This window comes from Silurus aristotelis, assembly GCF_946808225.1.
Source record: "Silurus aristotelis genome assembly, chromosome: 13".
Classification (NCBI taxonomy): Eukaryota; Metazoa; Chordata; class Actinopteri; order Siluriformes; family Siluridae; genus Silurus; species Silurus aristotelis.
The window spans coordinates 24,807,408-24,831,736 of record NC_139586.1 but is presented as its reverse complement, the minus strand read 5'-3'; the positions used below and the strand labels follow the sequence as shown (position 1 = coordinate 24,831,736).

At 36.9% G+C, this 24,329-nt stretch overlaps 2 protein-coding genes across 2 annotated transcripts in view; one reads left to right on the top strand and one right to left on the bottom strand.

The window, feature by feature from the left end:
- The first annotated feature begins 771 nt into the window (after positions 1–771).
- On the top strand, positions 772–23,055 carry LOC310736199 (uncharacterized protein). Its single transcript, XM_083559571.1, has 20 exons — positions 772–1,025; positions 1,573–1,763; positions 1,853–2,032; positions 2,838–2,949; positions 3,558–3,791; positions 4,375–4,617; positions 4,887–5,007; positions 5,106–5,285; positions 5,519–5,626; positions 5,782–5,839; positions 13,873–14,023; positions 15,472–15,665; positions 15,756–15,935; positions 18,488–18,599; positions 18,677–18,910; positions 19,119–19,361; positions 19,784–19,904; positions 20,008–20,205; positions 20,500–20,595; positions 20,697–23,055. The coding sequence occupies exons 1-20, from the start codon at positions 920–922 to the stop codon at positions 20,716–20,718; spliced, it is 3,084 nt and encodes a 1,027-aa protein (XP_083415697.1). The 5' UTR covers positions 772–919; the 3' UTR covers positions 20,719–23,055.
- The window catches only part of LOC310735900 (disintegrin and metalloproteinase domain-containing protein 10), a 41,112-nt gene continuing 39,773 nt past the window's right edge, over positions 22,991–24,329 (bottom strand). Inside the window, exon 15 of the mRNA XM_083559181.1 lies at positions 22,991–24,329. Within this exon, the coding sequence (XP_083415307.1) occupies positions 24,213–24,329 (117 nt within the window). The 3' untranslated portion in view covers positions 22,991–24,212.

Genomic DNA, 24,329 nt, shown 5'->3' with positions numbered 1-24,329 from the left:
AGGTTTCATAGAATATAGATAGTTAGTAGATAAATACTATTTAAAATGAATAATATTTTAACATTTCTGCACATGTCAGCAGAAGTACACTTTATTTTTTTTATGAATTTTATATTAATGAATTGATATTAATATATATAATATTTTTATTCACTTTCATATTTGTCTATATATGCATATGTGTGTTTATGTGGAGAAAAAAAAATTTCTGTAGATGTTATGTATAATTTTAATACAAATATAATTATTAAATGAATACACAATTAATAAGAAAGTCTATTTCTGCTGTCATTTCCAAAAAATATTATTTTTTAATTATAACTAATTGTTTATCAATTGTAAAGTTATTAAAAAATATATGATTTCTACATAATAATAATCACAATAATAATAATAATAATAATAATAATGATAATAATAATTATTATCATTATTATCATTATTATTATTATTATAATTATATATTGTTTTCCTTTTCTTCAATATTTAAAAATTATTAATTGTGTAGAACTAATTGATTTTCATGAAATATATGCCTTTGTGTTAGTTAATTAATTAAGTAATTTATTTATTTATATATATATTTATTTTTCTATTATAAAGTTTTACAGCTCGCGCTCAAGCAGTGACTGATTAAAAGACGAGACGGGGGCGGGGCGTCGAGGGTTTTGTTTGCTGCTCATGCCACGCCCTTCTCCTCCAAAGAGACCAATCATTTCACATCTTATTTGCATATGGGCCAATAGAAAGTGAACATGAAGTCCCTCTTACAGCATAAAGACGCTCTTAAAGCGGCGACTCTTTCAATCCACTGCTGGAGACCTTCTGGACATCCTGGAGTAAAGTCCTGTTTGCAGTTTGCAACGATCATTTCCTACAAACCCCGAGTAACTATTAAAGCACTTGTTGTGAAGAGAATATGGGAAAGCAAAACCTTCTTCTGCTCATCACCTGGATGTATTTTCTGAGCCTTGCCTCCAGTTTTTCAACCACAAGTGCTCCAGCAGTGGAAACAAGCACATTCAGTAAGTAGCAATGATTGTGATTTTATTCTTCTGTTTTACTATTTCCTTCATATTGCAGTAACATGTGATTTGGAGTGGAAAAAAGTTTCCCCCTCTTTCTGGCTGCTGTACATGTAAACTGAGTAAAAATGAAGTGAGGAGCTGAGATGAAAAGAACCAGATTGTGGAGCCCACAGTGCTGAGTCAGTGTGCTGGGGCCCCATGCATACACTCTCTGATTTCATACAAATGCAAGCAAGACATCAGAAATACAGAAATCTGGTTTAATACTGGAAAACTTTCTTATTGGTGTATGCAAATGAACCAATTTGCAAATGCAAATTTTTACGAATGAACTAAAAGTTTTATTTGAAGCAACCGTGTGTGCATTGTGTTACAATTTAAATAATTCTACACAAAACAAAATTCTACAAGATCTCCATGAGCGCGTGCATGCTACCAAAAATTGTTAATCATTTTGTTTAATGATTGCCCAGGAGTGTTTGCGAGAGCATTATGTTGTTTGTATTGTCGTCTTGTTGACGTTGTTTGTCATCTTGTATTGCAGTAGGCAACATCTCAAGCAACTCAACAGACTGGATAGCAGATTTCAGTGACATCGAGTCCAAGTTTGCTCTGAGAACAATCGAGGAACCTGAGGACGATCTATGTTACGTCGTTCCTGGCCAGCGGGACACCATTAAAGAGTGCAATTTCAATCCAGACACCAAGACTTTTATAGTCATTCATGGCTGGACGGTAAGAGATTAATATTCATGAAGCGATTAAAAGAAAAAATTGAGTGTGAATGTGTTTTTATTCACACTGATCACTTGCTCTGTTTTCAGGTCACTGGCATGTATGAGAGTTGGGTTTCCAAACTGGTGACTGCTCTGAAAGAACGTGAGCCAACAGCTAATGTGATCGTGGTGGACTGGCTGGTCCGGGCACAGCAACATTACCCGACTTCAGCCGCATACACCAAGCTCGTGGGCCGCGATGTGGCCAAGTTTGTCAACTGGCTACAGGTCAGACACTAAGCTCAGACTTCACCGATCTGTGAATAGATGCAAAGTAGCCGCATATGTACGTTAAATATATAGTTTAATGACCATTATATCAATCCAGTAGTATTTTATGTGTAGCTTCTATGTAGTTATAACATAATTACATTTATGTCTTTTGCTTTTATGACCACCTACAAACTCTTTGGCATTTCTTAGGATCTTCTCATTTATAAGATTTACTACTTTTGCTTGAAAATACTTTTCAAAATTATTTTCTAAAGGTTGTTTTAATGATCTATCTATCTATCTATCTATCTATCTGTCTGTCTGTCTGTCTGTCTGTCTGTCTGTCTGTCTGTCTGTCTGTCTGTCTGTCTGTCTGCCTGTCTGTCTGTCTGTCTGTCTGTCTGTCTGTCTGTTCATCTGTCTGTCTGGTTGTTAAATTATTGTATGTAAAACTTAAATATAGAAAATATTAAGAAAATATCTTTTTGTAAATTATTTTACCCTCGAATGCATTCTTTTAGTTTGTAAGTGTATTGTGAACTATTACAAGCTTGAAAACACTCACACTGTACCTTTAAGTATGTAGTGTTTAACTAGACAGATACATGAAGTAGTAAAGTTTCTCTGAAATAATTAGTCTGTTTTCAAGGTTCACTGTACCCACATTTCCAGGTGAAAGGCTTTGTACGTATTTTAAAAGTTGAACGATGAATGGGTTTTCTCCCAGTTGCAAAAGTTATACTATAAGGTTGACTAGAAATAGGTTTTTCTCTGTTACACAGTTACATATAAACTATTTTGCTGTGCTCATTTCTGACAGGCCGAGCTGGAGTATCCATGGGAGATGCTTCACATCCTGGGCTACAGTTTGGGTGCTCATGTAGCCGGCATCGCAGGACTCCTCACGAAGAACAAAGTCAGCCGGATCACAGGTAACTCATTAATATACAGTACATCTGCTCTGCTGGCCTAAACTAAAAAGTCATTATTGCACTAGTAGAGTTATATTAGAGCTCTGATTAATATAGTTTATTGGACTTTTTGTGTGGTTTGTTTTTTCTTGTGAACTCCTAAATTTCATAACCAGCCAGGATCTGTTATTGGTTTCAGATGTACAGTCCTCACTTACGTATCTGCATACAGGGTTTTTTTAGTGTAGTTAGTAAAAATCATACTGTGACTTTCTCTATGTAACGAGCTGCATCATTTAAAAATATGATTTATATATAATTCCATATATTTTCAAATAAAAAAGTGTACATAGTTTGTTTTTGATGGTATATTGTGTAGTTTGCTTATATGAAAAATACTTCAATTATTCCATATTAAATGCAGTAATTCTGTAGAGGATTGACATTGGTGCTGAACAATATATCATTTATTAAACATTATTGCAATAATCACAGAACCACCACCCTGTGAAGGTTCCGAAAAGATTATACAATGGTGTTTAAATTAAAAAAATTGAATGTCCCTCATTCTGTTACAGCCAGTTTTGCGGTTTGACTATCAATAATCGTCTGCCATTTTTTTCCGTAAGGCATGGATCCCGCCGGCCCAAGCTTTGAGTATGCTGATTCGCAGAGCACACTGTCCCCAGATGACGCCCAGTTTGTCGACGTGCTTCATACAAACACACGTGGCTCTCCCGACCGCAGCATTGGCATCCAGAGGCCCGTGGGTCACGTAGACATCTACCCCAACGGAGGGACGTTCCAGCCTGGCTGTGATCTGCAGAACACCATGTTGATGGTGGCCACCACAGGGTTGAGAAGTGTGTGCCTTTGAAATTACACATTACTAAATTTGATTATTAAATACAAACTGCTTGTAGCTTATCATGGACTTCCACTTCCCGTTTTTTATGCAAATTTTTTTTTTTACAAAATTTGTAATTGTAAATGTAACATGACACCGTCACGGTACAAATAAAAAGCTTTCTTGTCATGCAGACAGGATTGGGGGACCAGATATAAAACTTTTCTGGGCACAAAAGTTAATTTTTTTGTTTGTTTGTTTTTTTATGTGGAAACACTGGGTTACCTGTGTGTCCTACAACTGCAGTATTCATTCATTGGGAACTGCTTTATCCTGGTCAATAAACTGTACTCATGTGTAGAATTTTGGCAAACAAAACTAATTTCATTAAAATATTTCTGCAGCAGGAGCTGGATTGGACCAGGAGCAGATAAGAGTGGTGACATTTGCTTCAGAAGTGGGTGGGATTGGTCAGACTTTCTGTGGGAGTGGGCATGATTTGTGAAAGTGGAAAGAATTAGTCAAAGTTTCTGCAAAAATAATAGGTGAAATTTTAGATCAGTCATCAACTGTGTTCCTGTTTTTTTTCTGTTCAATAGACATGGACCAGATTGTGAAATGTTCCCATGAGCGCTCAATTCACCTCTTCATCGACTCCCTGGTCAACATGAAGCAGCAAAGCATGGCATATCGCTGCAGCTCCAAAGAGACTTTCAACAAGGGTGTGTGTCTGAGCTGCCGCAAGAACCGCTGCAACAAGGTGGGCTACGAGGTCAACAAGGTGCGCAACCGCAGGAACACCAAAATGTATATGAAGACCAGAGAGATGATGCCGTACAAAGGTAAAACATCAGGCTTGTAGCTTTAGTGTGAATCCTTAGTGCAGAGCTTTGACACGTGAGGTTATTAGTAACAGTAATTTGTATTAATATGTTTGAGAAATTAAAAGGCGTGTCTAACAACAGAGGCAACTGCACCAATACAATAATGGCTGCAAGCCAGCTGACGCTTCCTTTCTAGATCATTCTGATGACTTCCTGTCACTACCTGGCAGGATTTCCCCATGTCTATTTCTGTTTCTCAACAATTTTTCCATTTGTATTCTGTACAGTCTTCCACTACCAAGTTAAAGTCCATTTCTTCAGCAAGAGCAAGATAAGCTATACCGACCAGCCCATGAAGATTTCCCTGTATGGCTTCTCTGGAGAGAAGGAGAACATCCCTTACGTCATGTAAGTCGGATTCAGTTTGCCAGGCCACATACCGAGCAAAGCTGCCTGTCCATGGTGGTGTATTTCATGGTGTTTGTGTGTTTGATTCGACCATGCAGGCCTGCCATGAAAACCAACAACACCATCTCCTTCTTACTCACCACGGACGTAGACATCGGCGAGCTGCTGATGGTGAAGCTGATTTGGGAAAAGGACACCATCATCGGCTGGCCCTGGTGGAGCCCGGACACTTTTCACATTCGCAAGCTACGCATCAAATCTGGGGAAACTCAGTCCAGGTGAATATTAGATGTGGGTTGTAATTGATATTTATAAAACCTGTATTGAATGGGGCGTGACCTGTGTGTTTTTTGGCTTCTTTGAAGGAGGCATGGCCTTAAACTCTTATTTATAAAATTATTATAATGCATTGTATTGTATTGTTAGTGATTATTGGTTACAATTCAGGGAAAGTTTCAAGTTTGCACATATTTTATACATTTCATATTCTATATATTTTACACGTTTCCAGGGTGATCTTCGTCGCCAAGGAAGGTGAGTTCTCCTACCTCGCCCGTGGAGGTGAAGCTGCCGTGTTTGTGAAAGACAAAGAAGCCCAGTCAAGCCACAAAAATAAAAGGTAAACCCTTGGTGATTTATTTCCCGACTTACTGTAGCACATCCCGAAAGATTTCCTCATTTAATGTCAAGCAAATTGAACATAAAATGTTAATTAGCTGAAACAATTTTTTTATATTTCGTACTAATAGGTGAATGTGTCATTGTCTTTGACAGATTGCACAAGATGAAGATGCATGGCAGCTCATTCCAGAAGCCTGCCTTAGAAAAAGGCGTTTAAAGATGCCCCTCACACCTCCACCGTTTCGACAGAACCCAAGAGGAACCTGCTGAAACCGGACAGGGAGAGAAATACGGTGCAGTTTCTGTACATTCTGATCCAAGCGTGTTGCGGAATAGTAGCAATTAAGTGACCTTCGCCCATAAGCACATCCTGTAAGGAACTTTTACATGTGACAGCCTTTAACTGCAGAGCAGTTTTAATGAAAAAGCCTAACTTCTGATTATCACGCAGTATTATCAATTAGCCCAACCTGATCTGAGGTCACAGAGGAGCTCAGAGAAGAGCTACAACCTCACGTGACTGGAGCCTCACAACTTCGTATTGGCTCTAAATAGACATGTGCCGGTGAAAAAAATTGGATTTGAGCTGGAACGTACATCATGAACATTAAGCTGCTGAGGATTGTTTATGGCTGAAAAGTCTGACCAATGAGTCCAGCAATGATGTTATGGTAATAGTGATAGGCAATAATGATAGGAAACCCATGCTCATGCCTAGATGCTAAATATTTCTTTAAATGAAAGATAAGAATTCCTTTATTGTTATGCAATATATATATAAATATATATGTGCGTACATGTAAGTAAACTGTTACACTGTTATAATGTGTGTATTGACTTTCTCTTAGCTTTGACCCAATTGAAGCAAAAGTAATAAACAATATAGAGTAAAGCCGGTGTCACGCGGGGCTGCACTTAGCTGACTGAATGAAATCACTCACTGAATCACTGACTGACTGACTGACTTGCTCTGAAGGTGAAACCACCTGATGAAGGGAAATCAAGCAGGATATGTATGCCTCTAATTATCTACAAAACAATCAAACACTGAGTGTCCTCGATCACAGTGAAGTGCTTGATGATGCCTTATTGAGAAAGTTCACAATACAGCGATTCCTAGTGTATGACCTTTGTGTATAAGATGTCGTAGTGAAAATCTATGGAGAAAAAAACCACTGTACAATGAAAAACTGTGAAGCCGTCTAATACCTATATACTACCTATCAGATATGCTGTAGATGCTGTAGATCTACATACAGGAATTTGAGCAGTCCACTTTTAACAGTAGTGTTCAGATAGTAGTAGTATGTTGACCACTTGCTAGCACGGGATCAAATACTCTAATAGTTGAACTTATATATGAAAATTATAAGTGTAAATAAGTTTACATTTTCTCTATTTGGAAATGTGTAAGTTGGAAGTTTTTCGTGTCTGTGTAGAGTTACTGTGTTTGGCACAGGTCACTTTATAGGCTTGGATTAGTTTCCTGTTTGACCCATTCATCACAATCAGGTGCTTTCCTTCAGGTGACCAGTTGGTCACATTTCAATCAAAATAGATTATATTTGTCAAACTTCTTTTGAGGCATGAAAAAATTGACTGATTTTCGCCATTTAATCGTGCACTTCGCATCGCCTTATAACATTGATTATCATCTTCCAGATGGGTAGTATTATCATAGTTCCCAGCATGCACCAGAAACCCAGCGCTGACTAATAAATGAATCAGAAATGAAATGGGCTTGATAAAAAGAACACCTGGTGGAACTTCCACCATAAGACCCATAAATACAACAAGATTATTTATTAATTGTATATATTTGTACATAGCCTTGTATAAACCATGTATAACCTTGGGATTATTCACGATATTCATATGCAATGCACTGCATAAGCATATTTTAATAAAGAGAATGTTGCATTATAATCGTTTGAATCTCTTTCTTTGAGTTTTGAGAGGAAATTTATACTTCATGATGTAGTCTGACTTGAAGAGCATAAGGTGAAAAGAAACTGTAGTTGTTTTTCATGCATATGCAGTGAACCATTTAAATGCATATGCATATGCATACAAAACAACTGTAGTTTTTTTAATTTCATTTAAATGGTTCACTGCATATGCATGAAATTTAATGTGATACATCGATTTAAAAAATTGTGCTTCAACGTATACATAATTTGTAATATATTTGCATAGATCAAAAAATATTTGTTTATGTAAAATTATTAGTTAATGCGCTATACTTTAATTATTTAGAAAGTGACCAATAATTTGGGACTAATATTTTATATGTAGATTGATGACTCTGTTTCTCAAGCCACTGCTACTACGTCAAGTCAAGTCAAGTTGCTTTTACTGTCATTTCTACGATACACAGTGGTACACAGTACACAGTAAAAACAAGACAACGTTCCACCAGAACCCTGGTGCTACACTAAACAACAACATAGAGCTACAACACATAACACAAAGCTACATAAAGTGCATCGAGTGCAACCGAGTGCAAACAGTGCAGACGAAAAACAGTACAGACAGACAGTGCAGACAGACAACACAAGACAAAACACATAACCAAAGATAGCTCTGACCGTACACCTACTGTACACTTCGATTATACTGTACTGTGCAGAGTAAACTGTAAAAACTATAACTGGGAGTAAATATAAATAGACACAATGCAGTGCAAAAAACAGCAGTAGAAGCAGTCAAGAGGTGCAAAAAAACAGCATGTAAACAGTATAATATAGTCAAAAGGTGCAAAAAACAGCAGGTAGTGTAATGCGGTCAAGTATAAATAATAATAAATAAATGATGGTGGAACGGACTGAGATAAGTAATAAGTGTGTTACGTGACAGCAGGAAAAGATCATTTGGTTTTATTTGATTTTCTTTTTTTTTTGCGCTACAATGGCCTGTGTGTGAAAAGGCCATAAGTAAGAAGTCAGAAGGCACATGAGTAAATTAATGATTTGCTTTCTGTCTGAACCAAAGAAATAAAAGTGAATTATCTCTACCATACTAAATTGCATAGCATCATATTTATTTAATTACATCATATTGCATTGAATCACATTGCGTTGAACTGCGATCAAACTGCGTCGTAACATATTGGTGAATCGTATCACATCACTCGGTAGCTGCTTCATATGTATCTTCACTGTATCGAATTGGCCTTAGTTATGGAGATGAACATCTCTAATCTACACCCTTCCACATACAGGAGAAGCCTTATATTGGCTAACTTTGGTCCTTAATCTTTGGTTTGATTTCAGACAATGAATACAAAGTATCTGCTTAATGATCTAATGTCAAAGGCAAATGTTCTAAAAAAAAAAAAAAAAGGTTTTGCAGCATCTATCAGTTTTACTGAAGTTTGTTTGCTAAACAGGCATTGTTTCCTGCAATTCTGGGAACATTTGTTCTCTAAATAAGACAGCAAACTAAACACACGTTGTAAAATTTGGCTTAAACCCATTTAGTCCTGTTGGTGGAACTAAACAGCTTCCCTCAAAAACAGGAGGTGATTCTTGGCAAAGATCCATATCACATGCCTTTTATTGGGCTCTCTATATGGAATTCTTGGAAAGCCTGGAACATCAAGGAGGACTGTGGATTTGTCTCAGATCTTGGCAAGACTCAATGTTCAGTTCGGAAACAAAAACTCTCAAAAGGCCACTTGCTGTGTCTCTACACAAACACAGAAGAAACCGATGCAGCCACCTGACATCCAGCAGAACAACAACATCAACATTGTGACTCAACTGCATGTGATGTAAACATGGTTGTAATTAGGAAGAAATTCCTCTGAACCTGTTTTTTCAAGGAAAATGGAAACTTGCGTTGGGAATGAATTGTCTATTGAAGCTGGTTATGTTGAGGTTCAGTGCAGAGAGCACTTCATGTGTGCATGCTTTAAAATAGAAACTGAACCAGAACTGCCAGGACTTTCATGAAGTCAGGAATTTAATCGTAGGATTTGGATTGGATTTGTTTCATTATCTTGATTATGTTACTAAATAAAATTGCTCTCAGCAGCATCAGAAGCAGAAGCAGTTTCAGACTCCACTACCAAACACCAAATAGTTTTGCTATCTTCATCCCAAGAGTTGTCATGGCTGAACTCACCCATGATTGGCTTGTGTCAATGTGATTGATATGAGAGAGAGAAAAGGCCACAGATGGCATTGGCACAGGAACAGGGTCACCCAATATTGCTTTACTTAGAACAGTGGTCCCCAACCCCTGGGCCAATTGGTACCGGGCCGCACAGAAAGAATACATAACTTACATTATTTACGTTTTATTTATTATCTGATTCTAAACGATGTTTTATTTTGGAAAATTACCGGATTCTCTCCACCACATCTGTCTATGACTCACTCTTGATGCCTCGGTCATCCGCTACCTTCTTAAAGGAGCTGCTCCGGCCACTAACACATAATACATTACCGCTAAATTGAAACCCGCAAAGCTCACAAAATTAACAAAAAAACAACACAGTGGATTTACGTTTATTGTTATATTTAGAAAATACCATTTTATGCCGGTCGCATTGTTTTATTTTGTTTTATTTTTCCCCCACACCTTAAAGGCCGGTCCATGAAAATATTGTCCGACATTAATCCGGTCCGTGGCACAAAAAAGGTTGGGGACCACTGACTTAGAACACACATTTTATAACATGATGACATTTTACACAGCTACTCATTAGCAAACAGTTTAGTCCTTTGTCCCTCAAAAGTCTTTGCTTGGCTTTTTATGGGTCCCTCATATAGAGCATGTAGCATTATGTTTTCACAGGTGACACTCTTTCCTTCATCCTCAAAACAAAGTCTTATGGCACTACAGTATGCATCTGTTATTATGGCTTCATCTGACACCAATATCCTGACTTTCAGAGAGGATTTGTTTGCCTAAAAACCTCTTGTTTTGTATTTCAAGCCTGCAGATCAGGATGCATTACTTTTGTACTTGTAAGCCTGTTAAGCTCACATGCTTCTCGGGTCAAGAAGGATCGCTTCTCTGGCTTTTTGAAGTGTCTAATTTATTGTCCACTTCAGGTCACGTTACTGATCCAGGCTTTTGAAGAAGTGTGCATGACATCACAGGTCATGTGAAGAGCAAACAAAAGCACTTTCCAGACTGTTCTTCGAAGCTCAAAGAGCTCCCTCTATGATTTTATCAGAGGCTATATTTAACTCCTTTACTGGTTATTGATGGATTATATTTAAAGGTTCAATAGTGGAGAATTTGAGATTATATATATATATATATATATATATATATATATATATATATATATATATATATATATATATATATATATATATATATGTATGTACAGATGTTACATTTTATTTTCACTGAAATTCATTGAATCATCTCTTAGCATGAATTACAGCTTTAGACATTCTTAGCATCCGGACTGTTTGTTTCTCTAAACCAGGGGTTACCGGCCTTTTTGAAACTGAGAGCTACTTCTTGGGTATCATTAATGTGAAGGGCTACCAGTTTGATACACACAGTTTTCAGTTTGATCTGAAATTACAAATTTCATTTACATCTGGGGTCCCCAACCACCGGGCCATGGACCAGTCCTGGGCCATTGATCATTTAGTAACAGGCCACACAGGATGTATAAAAACCTTTCAATATTCATTTTATTTCCATTTTCACATATTTTGAAAATTGACCACTTTTCCGCACTTGTTTCGGTCACATTTTTTTTCTATGCATTCATTAATTTAACTCCCACTGATTCTGCATTATGGTCAGTTGAGTCACATTTTCATGATATATATGTAATAATTAAATTCATAATTAAATTAATGATTAAAATCATATAATATGTATAGAATTAGCATAATATAATATGCACATTATTGTATTTAGTAATGTGCGTGACCCCCACCCACCATCCCATTGAAACATTTAGCATGAAACTGCTCCATGGTGCAAAAAAAGTTCGGTGATGGCCGATTTACATGTATAATGTGATCATTTACATTTACAATTTACAAAAAATGTAAGTTTGCTGTGTTTTTGTAAATTTCTAAGATGACATGAGATGCTAATGCTAACATGCTAATGAATCTTAAAAGGGCTCTAGAAAGAGTAAGCATGGTTAGGCTTTTAAAGAAAAATAATGAACTACAGGATCATGCTTTGTCCCCTTTTTCTTTCTGGACCTGCTTGATTTACCCTGATGCCCCACATCTGAATGTTCTCTGAGTTCTCTCTGAATGGAGCTGAGGAGGAAGGTTCCACATGAACACCCTAAAGAAACATAAGGATACTGTGGAGGGTTAAACTCAAGAACCATGATGATGGATTTGTATTGTAATTAATGTAAACCATCTACTACAGTGGCTTAGGGCTGCAATTGCGATGAACATTTTTCGTCCATCAGTGAACAGGTTATAACCTTAAATTGTATCTTTATGAATTTATGAATGCAACTGAATAATGTAAAGAAGCAGAGTCAGTGTTACTTCCCCCTAAGCAATTCTTTGTTTACGTGAATGACACTTTATATTTTTTCTGTTTATACAGTAGGCGTATGTAGCAATTAGTGTTATGTATTGTCCATGAAATTAGTTATTAGTTCCTATTATTGTGTTGATTTTAGCAGGTATTAACTGTCACACTCTCAATTCCTTATAATATAATAAAAAAAAAGGAGTTTGTTATGCAACTGTAAAATGTCAACTCCTCTATCTTGAAGACTTTTCTGTCAGAAAACATGTTGTTACTGGCATGACAGCATAACAAATAAGAGAAAATGTTGCAAATGGACATACAATACAATATAATACATATATAAGGAGATACAATATAAGAAACCTATTTTAAAAAATATCTTAAAATGCAAAAACATTATATTTTTTGTAATCTATCCATTGTTACTTTTATTCTCATATCTTCTCTTAATTTATTTTTTTTCTTATTCTTTATATTTAATATTTATAGACCTTTTACTTATTGCGCAATTCCTGAGGGGCTGTTCGGGTTTTCATTTCACTGCGAGTTGTATTCTGTTGGTGACGAATACAAATCTTGAATCTCGAACTGTGTACATGGTGCTCTGCAGTGGACTGCATTATACTTGCACAGTGTTTAGCTCACCTCAAATCCAGTGTTCCTGGGAAAGACACATTTGAAGTCGTGGTGGCTCAGTGAATGAGGCTTTGGAGTGCTATTCAGATAGACAGGGGTTCAAGCAACAGCCAACCTGCCAGAGTGTTAACTCTTTTTTTGCTCCAGGAAGATTGTGTCATGGCTGGCCCTGTGCTCTGACCCCAATTTGTTAACAACTGCATTAAAGAATTTTATTGGGCTGAATGAGTGTTTTACATATGTTCTTTTTAATACTGATGGATGTATGCAGCCAGCCACGGAGTAAGAACGGGAGCTTTGAGGATGGATTTGGACTGTAGTTAATGTGAACAGTCTGCTACACTGTCTCAGGACTACAGTTTGCTTCTGATCACCATCACTCTACCCCGTAACATCGTTTATCTGTTATAAATGGACATTCGGTGCAACCCAGATGAGGAGGGGTTCCCTCTTGAGTCTGGTTCCACTCAAGGTTTCTTCCTTATGCCATCTCGGGGAGTTTTTCCTTGCCGCATTCACCACCGTCTTGCTCATCAGGGACAAACTTACACTTATAAAGAACATCTATTTCATTTTTGTTCACCATTTTATCTGTGTAAAGCTGCTTTGAGACAATGTCCATTGTTAAAAGGGCTATACGAATAAAAATAAATTGAATTTAATTGAATTAGAGGATGAATCTGGTGGTCACTGGTATCTCAGGAGCATGTATAAAGAAAGAAGAGAGAGATAGAGAGTGTGTGTGTGTGTGTGTGTGTGTGTGGGAGAGAGAGAGAGAGAGAGAGAGAGAGAGAGAGAGAGAGAGCGAAACAAGGATTATTAGGTTTGCTCTCTGTTAAACAATAGTTAAAGACAGTCAGGGTGCAAGTAACAACTTGACATGAGGAATCTCTGGGATTAGATCTTAGATCTTTTACCCCAAGAATATCAGTGGTATAAATTCAGAATCCAACACAAAGATTTGAAAATAAAGCAGATATATTGCAGTTGGGAAACAGAATCACACCCAAAGCAAGCTGACCTGGGATCAGCAGAAAAATGTGTTTAGGCCACGCCCAGCACATGTACCGCAGCCAATAGGATGCAGGAGCCCGCAGGTGGCTGTCAACTCATTACTCCGGTTTGTAGACTGCTGTCTTCATTTCCTTCCGTCTCACACGTTCAATTGCTTTCGGGCTCGCGCGTTCTCGAGGAATGGACATTCACTCATTCAGATGTCTCTTCTGTGCGCTGTCCCTGGCAGCTCTGGAGGGGTTCTCCTGCAGTCTCACTGTCCACGGTAAGTGCACTGTTTCTGCAACTCCATGTGCCTAGTTCATTATAGTTCTTATAACAGTCACGTGGTTCTTATAGATCCATTCATTGAATATCATAAATGTGCATTTTCTGCCTTTCTTGCACATAATCTTTAATTTTACAATACTGAAGTCCACATAGTGCTCATGCAAATAGAATTCTCAGGTTTTGAACGTCATTAAACCTGTATCTAATCCATATCCATTTAAAGGTAACTTTATAAGGCATTAATAAACCTGTATCTAAAGGTAACATTAGAGATACTTGTGTTATAGATACTTGTGTTATAGCTGAGATCTGGATAATCCCTTTCATTTCATGTGAAAAGTCAATTCTGATCACATATAGAGGATATAAATTAGTAACTGTAACATAACATAATGTCAGGGACTCCCTTAATAAACATCATGGACTCTTGAGGGTCAAGATGCTTCAGTTTGAAAACCAGGACTCTAACCAGTCCATCACCATTTTACTGTCCTGAGAATGTCCTGATCAACCTCAGAAACACTGAATCATAATTTATAAGGATTTGGGTATTTTTAGTGTCTGCTCCAGCAGTTTGAAATGGACAGAAATGACATACTGGGATTGTAATGTTACATACTACAATCGTGATTTGCTTTGCAAGATGTCCAGCCTGTAAACCCATGAAGCCTATGGTGAAGTCTTGATCAAACATTATTATTATTATTATTATTATTATTATTATTATTATTATTATTAGTATGCACAAATTCACAAACAGAAACTGCTTTATCATGCACATTGTGTTCCTTGGACCAGTTGTACATTTCTATACGCCGCTTCAGTGCATACAAAATGAAAATCATTGCTCTTATTATTCTTCTAAAATTCCCATCGACAATGTGCAAACCCAGATCAAGATCAACTGAGATATGTACTCTTTTTTTAGAGTACCTCCATGCAAAACATGTTTTTACCTGAGAAGATTTCAAGTCTGGCAGGAGACATGCATTTTTCCCGCATTAAGTTATTCAGTTCTATTATTATGTGCATTTTACTGCTATCATATTGAATGCATGCAATCTATGTTTGCATGCAATCTATGTATAAAAATCTAGGAAACATGGAAGTCTTAGTGAAAATGGAATTGGATCCAGACTACAGCCTATAGTTGTACTTTTTTATTGTTTGCTACTTCTAAAGTTCATTCATTCATTCATTCATTTATTCAAGTGTCTCATCCTGGTCATTATGTTCTCAGTCACACTTTAAGGCAAATCCAGAGTCTGCACTGGCATGTTTTGTGAGGTGAGAAGCAACCTGCATGGGGAGAAGATTAAAGGCTAAAGATTTAGCTCAAAAACCGTGAAGTAGCAAATGCTACCCTATAACTTGTTATCTGAAAGATAAGCCCTCAGCATTCCAACATTTTTTGACACATTTTTTTTTCCTATTCTTTCGCAGATAACTTCTTGAAGCCCCTGGACAGTCTGATTATATCAAGAGAGGCTGGTGAGGCCCATTCTAAGTTTTCTCTAAGGAAACCCACGTTGCCTGACGATGACATCTGTTACATTGTAACAGGCAAACCCGAAACCTTGCACTACTGCAATTTCAACAGTACTGCCAAAACGTTTCTGGTGATACATGGATGGACGGTAATTTCTCTTAAATCTATTTTAATGTAAAACCTTTGCTGAAACTTGTTGTAAGCTGTTGTAAGTGATGTGCAATCTTAAAATTGCTAGGTCAGTGGTTTGTTTGAGAGCTGGGTGGCCAAACTGGTAGCTGCGCTGTATGACCGAGAGAAAGATGCCAATGTGGTAGTGGTGGACTGGCTGGACAAAGCTCATGATCACTATGGTGTGGCAGCCCATAATACTCAAGAGGTGGGGCAAGAGGTTGGTCTCTTCATCGATTGGATAGAGGTATGTTTTCATACAGTGCTCAGTATGCTATTCAAACACTCATACACATTTATATGTACATGTGAGATGGGCATGGAGCCCACATAGAACCCAAATAGACAAGAAACCTATGTTTAGAAATAAGATATAAGATTGGAAATAAATGTGAGAGGTTTACGACAGAAGTGGTACCAACTGTATGCAGTACTGTAAGTGTTTTGTGGTTTATTGAGGGTACATTTAAATTGTATTGAGAAAATCTTTAAATAGGACATAAAAAGTACATTGAGAGTACATATTGATGCATTGAAAAGATGTTAAGGATATGTAAAGCATGCACATGGGGCAGCTTTCAGCTTTGGGGGACCTTGTAGAGACTTGCAAATTAAGACCACATGATACCATTTGGACATGGAAGTCACTCCCCTTACCCTCAGCTAGAACACATGTCACATGAGTCTCAGGCACCAGACCAAACACAAACTATATGGTCAAAATCGACTTCCTACAAGGAACTTGTAAGCACAAAATAACACAAAAACACACACACAACACACACAAAGAGAGGCACATCCATCCTTTAAATAGCCTGGACTTTCATTCAGCTTTTGCTGGCTTTCATTAAGTATGTGCATGTGACATTTCTGAGCTGTTTACCTTCCCAATCTAGTTGTTTTGATCTTTGTTGTTTCTGGAAAGTTCTCACTCTGTCTCCTTTTTGCACCTGATTTACGATTTCTAAAGAGGAACCATAAAACACCATAACACATATGCTCCAACTGTGACTAAAAGAATCTAGCTTCTTAAAACATATTTTGTAGAGATTGATCCAGGCAATAAATTTGATGTTTCAGGCTTGTCATCTGTCACTTGTTGGAGTGGTTAGTTGGAGTGGTTATTGCCAAAAGAAAACTAGCTTTTATGGATGGCCTGTTGATGTGGTCGCTTCCCATTAAATTGAAAAAACAAATCAGTTCTTTCTTAGATCTGCCAAGCTTCATCTACCAGATTAACAGCAGTTAAATCTAAATATTACAGATTCAATTCTAAATCTGTTTTTATGTTTGTCATTCTTTCACTTCATTGTTCATTTTGTAGCCTCACTGTACTTAAGTCTTTACTTTGAACTCTTTGTCAATTGTCTTACCTACAGTACTCCATAGTTACCAAAACCATGTTGTATGAATTGTTTTGTGTGTGTTTGAATGAGGGGGAGGGGATTGGAGGCCGTCTTGTATTGTTATTTTGATTTACTTAAATTTAATTGCATTTAAAATTGTACCTGTTCATGAAACATTTAACATTTAACAAGATGCATTCCGATGCCCCCTTGTAACTTGAAAATATCGTAACAAGTATAATAATTTAACCAATTACAGTACATCATTTAGCAAAACAGAGTGAGTTACCGTTGGTTCCCTGGTGGTCTAGTGGTTAGGATGCGGCGCTTTTACCGCTGTGGCCCGGGTTCGATCCCCGGTCAGGGAACCAACCCCAGCCATTAGGGTTGCACAAGCTTTTGTGCCGGTCCTAAGCCCAGATGAATGGGGGGGTTGCGTTAGGAAGGGCAGCCAGCGTAAAAACATGTGCCTAATCAAATATGCGGATGATCTGCTGTGGCGACCCCTAATGGGAGAAGCCGAAAGAAAGCTTTTTAGAATGAGTTATCGTACCCTATTGTATAAACTATGCAGATTATGTATGCATGTGGCAGCGGGCGCATGAAAGAGGGCCAGATCACGAGTGGAGGGCGGAGCCTGCCGCGCAAATCTTAATAAATTTTTGCGATTTTCTTGTACTGCTATTGTCATTGTAAGATCGAAAAATCTTAAGTTAACCCATCATAACTATGGGACCATCTGTATTAAAAAAGAATACAGTCAATTAAAAAGACACAATTTTTCCTTCCTGTCAATGTTATGATTGCTCGAGAGTTTAGACAAATTTAGAATTTAGAAGTGGTTAAAATTGAGAACAAAATAGGTGAAAATCAAAAGTAAAACACTATACAAAAGCTTGGTCAATGATGGAGGCAAAAGCAGCTGAACATATACACTGCAGCTTCAAACGAATGAAAGTTGTTTAAAACTGTGGCTGTGAGTGAGTGTGTAATAGGAAACAGATGTGACTAATCAGCATGAAGGAGATTGTAAACATGCAAGTGTATGTTGGGAGTTGGGGTCCAGGACGGCCCTGTTTGAAGGCCTTATTGCTTAATGTGAAATAAAGTTTGAATGTGGAAGTGACCCAAGACTTTCTATACATTTTTCCGTTTTCCACAGTCAGTCTTGTTTTCCATTGTTAAATCAGTGGTTTGCTTAGGAAGAAGTTCTATTAGCCAACCAGGCGAGAATATTCATAGGGCAATAAAGAAGCATAATATAATTCAGAAGTTCAAAAGTGTAGTCTCATAGCATAAAAATAAGATTTTATGAAGCAAGTGTAATAATTTTGATTATAATTACAAGCAGTGCAAATGTCTGTTTGAAATATTGTTTCACCACCAAGACGTATGCAAACGACGTATGATGATGTCTGCTTTTTGTTAAATATGACTATATTACTAAAACAAGGAGGCGACCAATATTCCACTGGAGAAGATTCATCTAATTGGCTACAGCCTTGGTGCCCATGTTGCTGGAATTGCAGGCAGCCATGCCAGCAACAAAGTTGGAAGAATTACAGGTAGATATTTTTACACTAAGACCTACTTTATACTATATAATATGTGATACAGAAGATGATGTTTGAGTCTATTGCAGGTCTTGATCCAGCAGGACCAGATTTTGAAGGAGTCCATGCTCATCGTAGGCTCTCTCCTGATGATGCCCATTTCGTGGACGTTCTTCACACCTTCTCAGGAGGAACCCTGGGCCTCAGCATTGGTATTGAACAACCACTTGGCCATGTGGACATCTACCCCAATGGAGGAAGCTTCCAGCCTGGCTGCAACCTGCGAGGAGCCCTTGAGAACATGGCATATTATGGGTTGCTTGGTAAGAATTTTAAATATGATGAGGCCTTTATTCTCGCCTAGCTCAGTGAACAGAGCATGGCTTTTATACGTCAGGCCTAGTGAAGGGGGTGTGGCTTGTGGGCGTATAGCATGCACTACATCCACATATTAGGTTCCAACATAATTATTATAATTATATACATTTCTGTGTGGATCCTCAGTCTATACTGTATTCAATTTCTCTTCAGCAATAAGTGATGCAATCAAGTGTGAACATGAAAGATCAATCCACCTGTTTATTGACTCCCTCCTAAATGGAGCAGAGGCCAGTAAAGCCTACAGCTGTGGAAGCAGCACCATGTTCGAACGTGGCGTGTGTCTCAGGTGCCCGCAGAACCATTGTAATAATGTGGGCTATGATGCCAGGAGGGTTCGCAAAGCCCGCAGCGTGAAAATGTTCACCAAAACCCGTGCTTCAATGCCTTTTAAAGGTCAGTAGCTATGATACTATGATAACGTTGCCTTCACTTACTATTGTTGTAAAACATGTTTATATATATTTTTTTTAATCTTACGAGTACAACTTACATTTGTAATCACTAATTAGGATATAGCCTTACATGATTACATCTAGAACTTCTGGTTACATTATGTTAATTTGCATGTTAGCTGGAAAAAGAAGATGCTAGTCAAGAAGGTATGCATTGGACCAAGATTCTTTTAAATATCATGAGTTTGCAAGCGGGAAATAATGCAAGTTTTTTTGTAATTCCAAACAGAATCCAGATTGGAAAGTCGCCAACTAGCTAGAAAATTCCATTCAGAATCTGTATGAAACAAGTGTAGCTTAATATTGCTTAGCGAGGACCAGTTTGTTGACTCATGGTGGATATGGTTATGTTTCTCTGCACAGTGCATCATTATCAGCTGAAGATTCACTTCACTTCACAGATGAATCAACCTGAGGCGAACCCCATAATAACCGCTTCCCTTTACGGCAGCAAAGGTGATGCAAAAGATCTCTATCTCAACGTGTAAGTTACATCTACTATCAGCCACTGAACTGTTTTCATGCAGATATGCTGTTTAGCCGTAACTGCATGTTAGTGAGCATTCAGTACGTTCTTTCTTAATCAGAAACAGAAAAATCAGCACCAACACCACCCATTCCTTCCTCTTGGTAACGGAGGTGAATATCGGTGAATTACTTCTGCTTAAATTAAAGCTGGAGCGCTCTTCCTCACTGCTCGACATGACGTGGCCCTGGTGGAACAGTGACACCCCTGAACTTCAAGTCCAGAAAATTAGCATTTGGATCGGGGAGACGCAAAAAAGGTATGCTTGCTAAATTATAGAAACGTATCACTATTCCAGTACACTGTTTACAATACACTGGAATATTTTTTTTATTGTCTAACACATCTGAGGGTCATGTTGATAAGTTTGATTTGTTTTCATTAACATTTTACCTTCACATTGTTTGTTTAACGCCAGTTACCTTTCAACTGCATTACCCTGATAATCGTGTAGGACGAAGCAGCTCAGTTCTGTCCTAATAGGTTTGTGGATGGATTTTTCTAAAATATTAAACTTTGCTTTTTTTTTTTTTTTTTTTTTTTTTTTTATCAGGATGGTATTTTGTTCAAAGGATCTCCACAAAACAAATCTACATCATGAGGTGATTTTTGTTAAATGCAAAAATAATGGGAGAAGATCATTTATAAGGTAAGCTGACTGCCAGGAACTCAAAGACAACCGGATTTTACTTAATCAAAGTGCTCATGCAAATCTTTCTATTTAATTTTATTTTTTTTCAAACTCTACAGGCAGAAATATAGAGGCCAATGAGAAAATAAAATGTCACCCACAGAGACGAAGCACTGTTAATGAGAATGATTATTTATTGTGATCCTATTTATTTCTCTGAATTTGCATTTGGCCTTACTGTTGTGTGCATATTTTATATGCTTGTATTGTATCACTGTAATATTTTGTTTTGTTTTGTTTTTTGTGGGGTTTTTTTTTCATGGTTGTTTGATGCATTCATACAAATTTTTGTGCTGGAGATTTCAGAAGGTCCAAAGACTTGTCTTTTGCATATTCAACCACTGTGATCCTGAACATAGCACTCAGAAAAAAATTAATCTCATCCTGAAATTTGCCAGAGTTGATAAACCAAATATATTAGAGCATTGAACTAAACAGTGGAGTCAGTCAGGATCAGATACTAGGTTAAGTTGGATATAATATTAAATTAATTATCTATTATATTGAGTAGGATTAGTTATGGTAAATTGGATTATATTAGACATTATATATATATATATCTATTGGGATACATTTGATTAATTATTAGATTAGATATTAGTTAATATTAGGTATGTTTGATCTGATAATAAATCTGATACTAGATTATAAACTGGTTTGCATACATAAAATGATTAGATTAGGTTAGGTATTAGTATCATCTGCTTCTGAACAGAAGGTCATGAGTTCATATCCCACCACCGCTAACCTGCCACTGCTGGGATCTTAAGCAAGTTTTTTAGCCTTTAACTGCTCAGTTGAACGAATAAGATAAATGGAAAGCGTTCTGGAATAGGGCGTCTGTAAATGCTGTAAAACCTATAAATAAAAATAAATAAAATTATAATACATTACATTAGAGATAAGGTTGGATACTAGATTATAGTTAATCAGATTAAATACCGATATTAGATATTTGGTTTAGATATTATGATTGATTATAAGTTAAAATATTAAACTGGATGTTTGAATTAGATTAGATTAGATTAGATTAGATTAGATTAGATTGGGGATGTGCAAAAAATGCGTACGGACTAAAAGCTTCGGCAATCAGATCATGATTAGTGTAAAGCTTTAATCTGATGTACGTAAAATTTTTATTCTATTCAAAATGCCTTCCCTACAATTATGTACAATGTGCAAGTCCCATGGAAGCTTTTCTTTAAAAGAAAACAGTTTCCCTAAATTAGAGTAAGTGTGCAGACTCCACAAGCAGTTCTTTAAAATGTCTTATCGTTCTAATATACCTCTATTGGTTCTTCGATCTTTCCAGATGACTACAAAGTGCAAAATGATTCCCAGATGTATTTATTGTTTTCATTTCTTGTCTTGTCTTAATTTTAAGGCATTGAATATTCTACAATTTTTTTTTACTTTTTTTTTTTTTAATAATGCACACCACAATTAGGTTTAAGAAACAATGATCTTAAATTGAATCAGTTTTTATTAAATCATAGACCTGCTAATCCGGAGAGAACTCTTGGCTGTGTGTGTGTCTAAATATTGTTTAGATATAACATTGTAAGTAATGCCTTGTATAAAATGATAATAATATATACCCTGAATATATATATATATGTATATATATGTATATATATATATATATATATATATATATATAAAATAGCATACACCGATCAGGCATAACATTATGACCACCTGTCTAATATTGTGGTGGTCCACCTTTTGCTGTCAAAACAGTGCTGACTCTTCGAGCATTAACAGCATGAACTTCTTTAGCAATTTAAGCTACAGGAGCTCGTCTGTTGGATTGGACCACACAGACCAGCCTTCACTCCCCATGGGCATCAATGAGCCTCGGCCGCCCATCACCCTGTCACTGGTTCACCACAGTTTCTTCCTTGGAGCACTTTTGATAGATACTGAACACTGGAGTCCAGGAACATCCCACAAGAGCTGCAGTTTTGGAGATGCTCAGACCCAGTCGTCCAGCCATCACAATTTAGCCCTCGTCAAACTCGCTTAAATCCTTACGCTTTCCCGGTTTTCTTAATTCTAACACATCTGAGGACAAAACATTTGAGGACAAAATGTTCACTTGCTGCCTCCCACCCACTAACAGGTGCCATGATGAAGAGATAATCAGAGTTCTTCACTTCACCACTTATAATGTTATAATGTCATAATGTTATACCAGGTCGGTGTATATACTAAAACTAGTGACAGTACATTACTGTAAAAAAAATCACTGAAATATTGTCTATTATATATAATTTTTTTTAACAAAAGATTCTGAAGGAAATGTTTTAAACAAAAATTGCAGTTGATTTTTAAAAAATTCTGAAACAGAAACTTCTGTAAACATTTTTAATATTGTTTTCTTTTAAATTGTGCAATAAAAGATTTTCTTTAAAAAAATGTGTCCAAGTAAATAACAATAAATAATGAAATCAAAATGAAATACAGATCAATTAATAAGAACAAACAGCTACTGAAATAAAGAGAATGAAAGGTTCACAGTTCGGAATATCACAGAAAACACTTAGTAAATTGAAATTATGTGTATAAAAACATTGTGTTGAACTGCCTCAGCTCATTAGCTTCCTAGCTGTGTTACACTACACCTGGCATTTTGATCTCACACATTTCAAAAGTTATATATCATTGTGAATTTTATTATAACGCTCTTTATAGATTATTTTTGAGCACTTTGCCTTTACCTTGGTGTACAAAATGTACTATATAAATAAATCTGCCTTGGTTACTTAGCCAGGCTGTGGTTGTGTAGCGCTACCTAGTTTTATCCACCGGTTAATCCCTGCTTCGACAGAAAAAGATAAAGATATGTATAGATAACGATATATATTTGTAATCATATCTATTGCTGAAAAATCAAAGGATTGGAAAGTGAAAGTAGTTAGACAGACAAGGTTACTGCACTGCTTTGACTTAGTGCTCTGTTTTTAATATGCAAGTGGTACATTAGGTAGTTGAAGTAGTAGCTCAGTTGTTAAAATGTTGGATTTGACAATTGGTGTAATCCCAGGAACACCAATCTGCCTCTGCTGGGCCCTTGAGCAAGTCCCTAACCCTCATAAATGAGACAATTGTAAGTAGCTCTGGATACAGCAATTTTATATCAGTGCTGGTGAATTCTAATTGGTCAGAAGTTGTTGATTACCTTTCTGTACTACTTTTCTGCCAATCACAGCTTCATATAAATGCATGGATGCTTGTTCTAATATGTTATTGTTTCTATAGGAATAACACATGGTTGTAAATATACACACTTTACATGTGTGCAATTGATTTGTGGGGGGATGCCTCGAGTCTTAGTGCCATGTAAGCTGTTAGAGTAGCTAACTTGAATTCTTGATAAAATGGTTAGCTTTCTTTCAAGACGCACATACAGAAAGAAGAAACACTAAAATGAAATGTGAGCTGCTTACGTAGGCTTAATGCAGCCAAGACGTAGTAAAAGTTACAGAGATTTAAAAAAAAGAATTTGTATACAAATATGTAACAGCACTATGCCTGTATTCGCTTTTGCATTGAATGACATATTTCCATCTCAGTTAAACTGTCGTCTCTTCTTTCTCGACACTCTCCAATGTGTGTCCGAACAGACATACAGTGCCGGCCATTACAGCCGAAACTCCCAGGATGCCCAGCAGGATCGCCCACCAGTGGGC

Excerpts from the sequence above, each read along its gene's own strand:
- LOC310736199 (XM_083559571.1), top strand. The coding sequence starts at position 920 with ATGGGAAAGCAAAACCTTCTTCTGCTCATCACCTGGATGTATTTTCTG. Across the intron at positions 1,026-1,572 it reads AGTGGAAACAAGCACATTCA|TAGGCAACATCTCAAGCAAC; the intron begins GTAAGTAGCAAT and ends CTTGTATTGCAG. Across the intron at positions 2,033-2,837 it reads AGTTTGTCAACTGGCTACAG|GCCGAGCTGGAGTATCCATG; the intron begins GTCAGACACTAA and ends CATTTCTGACAG.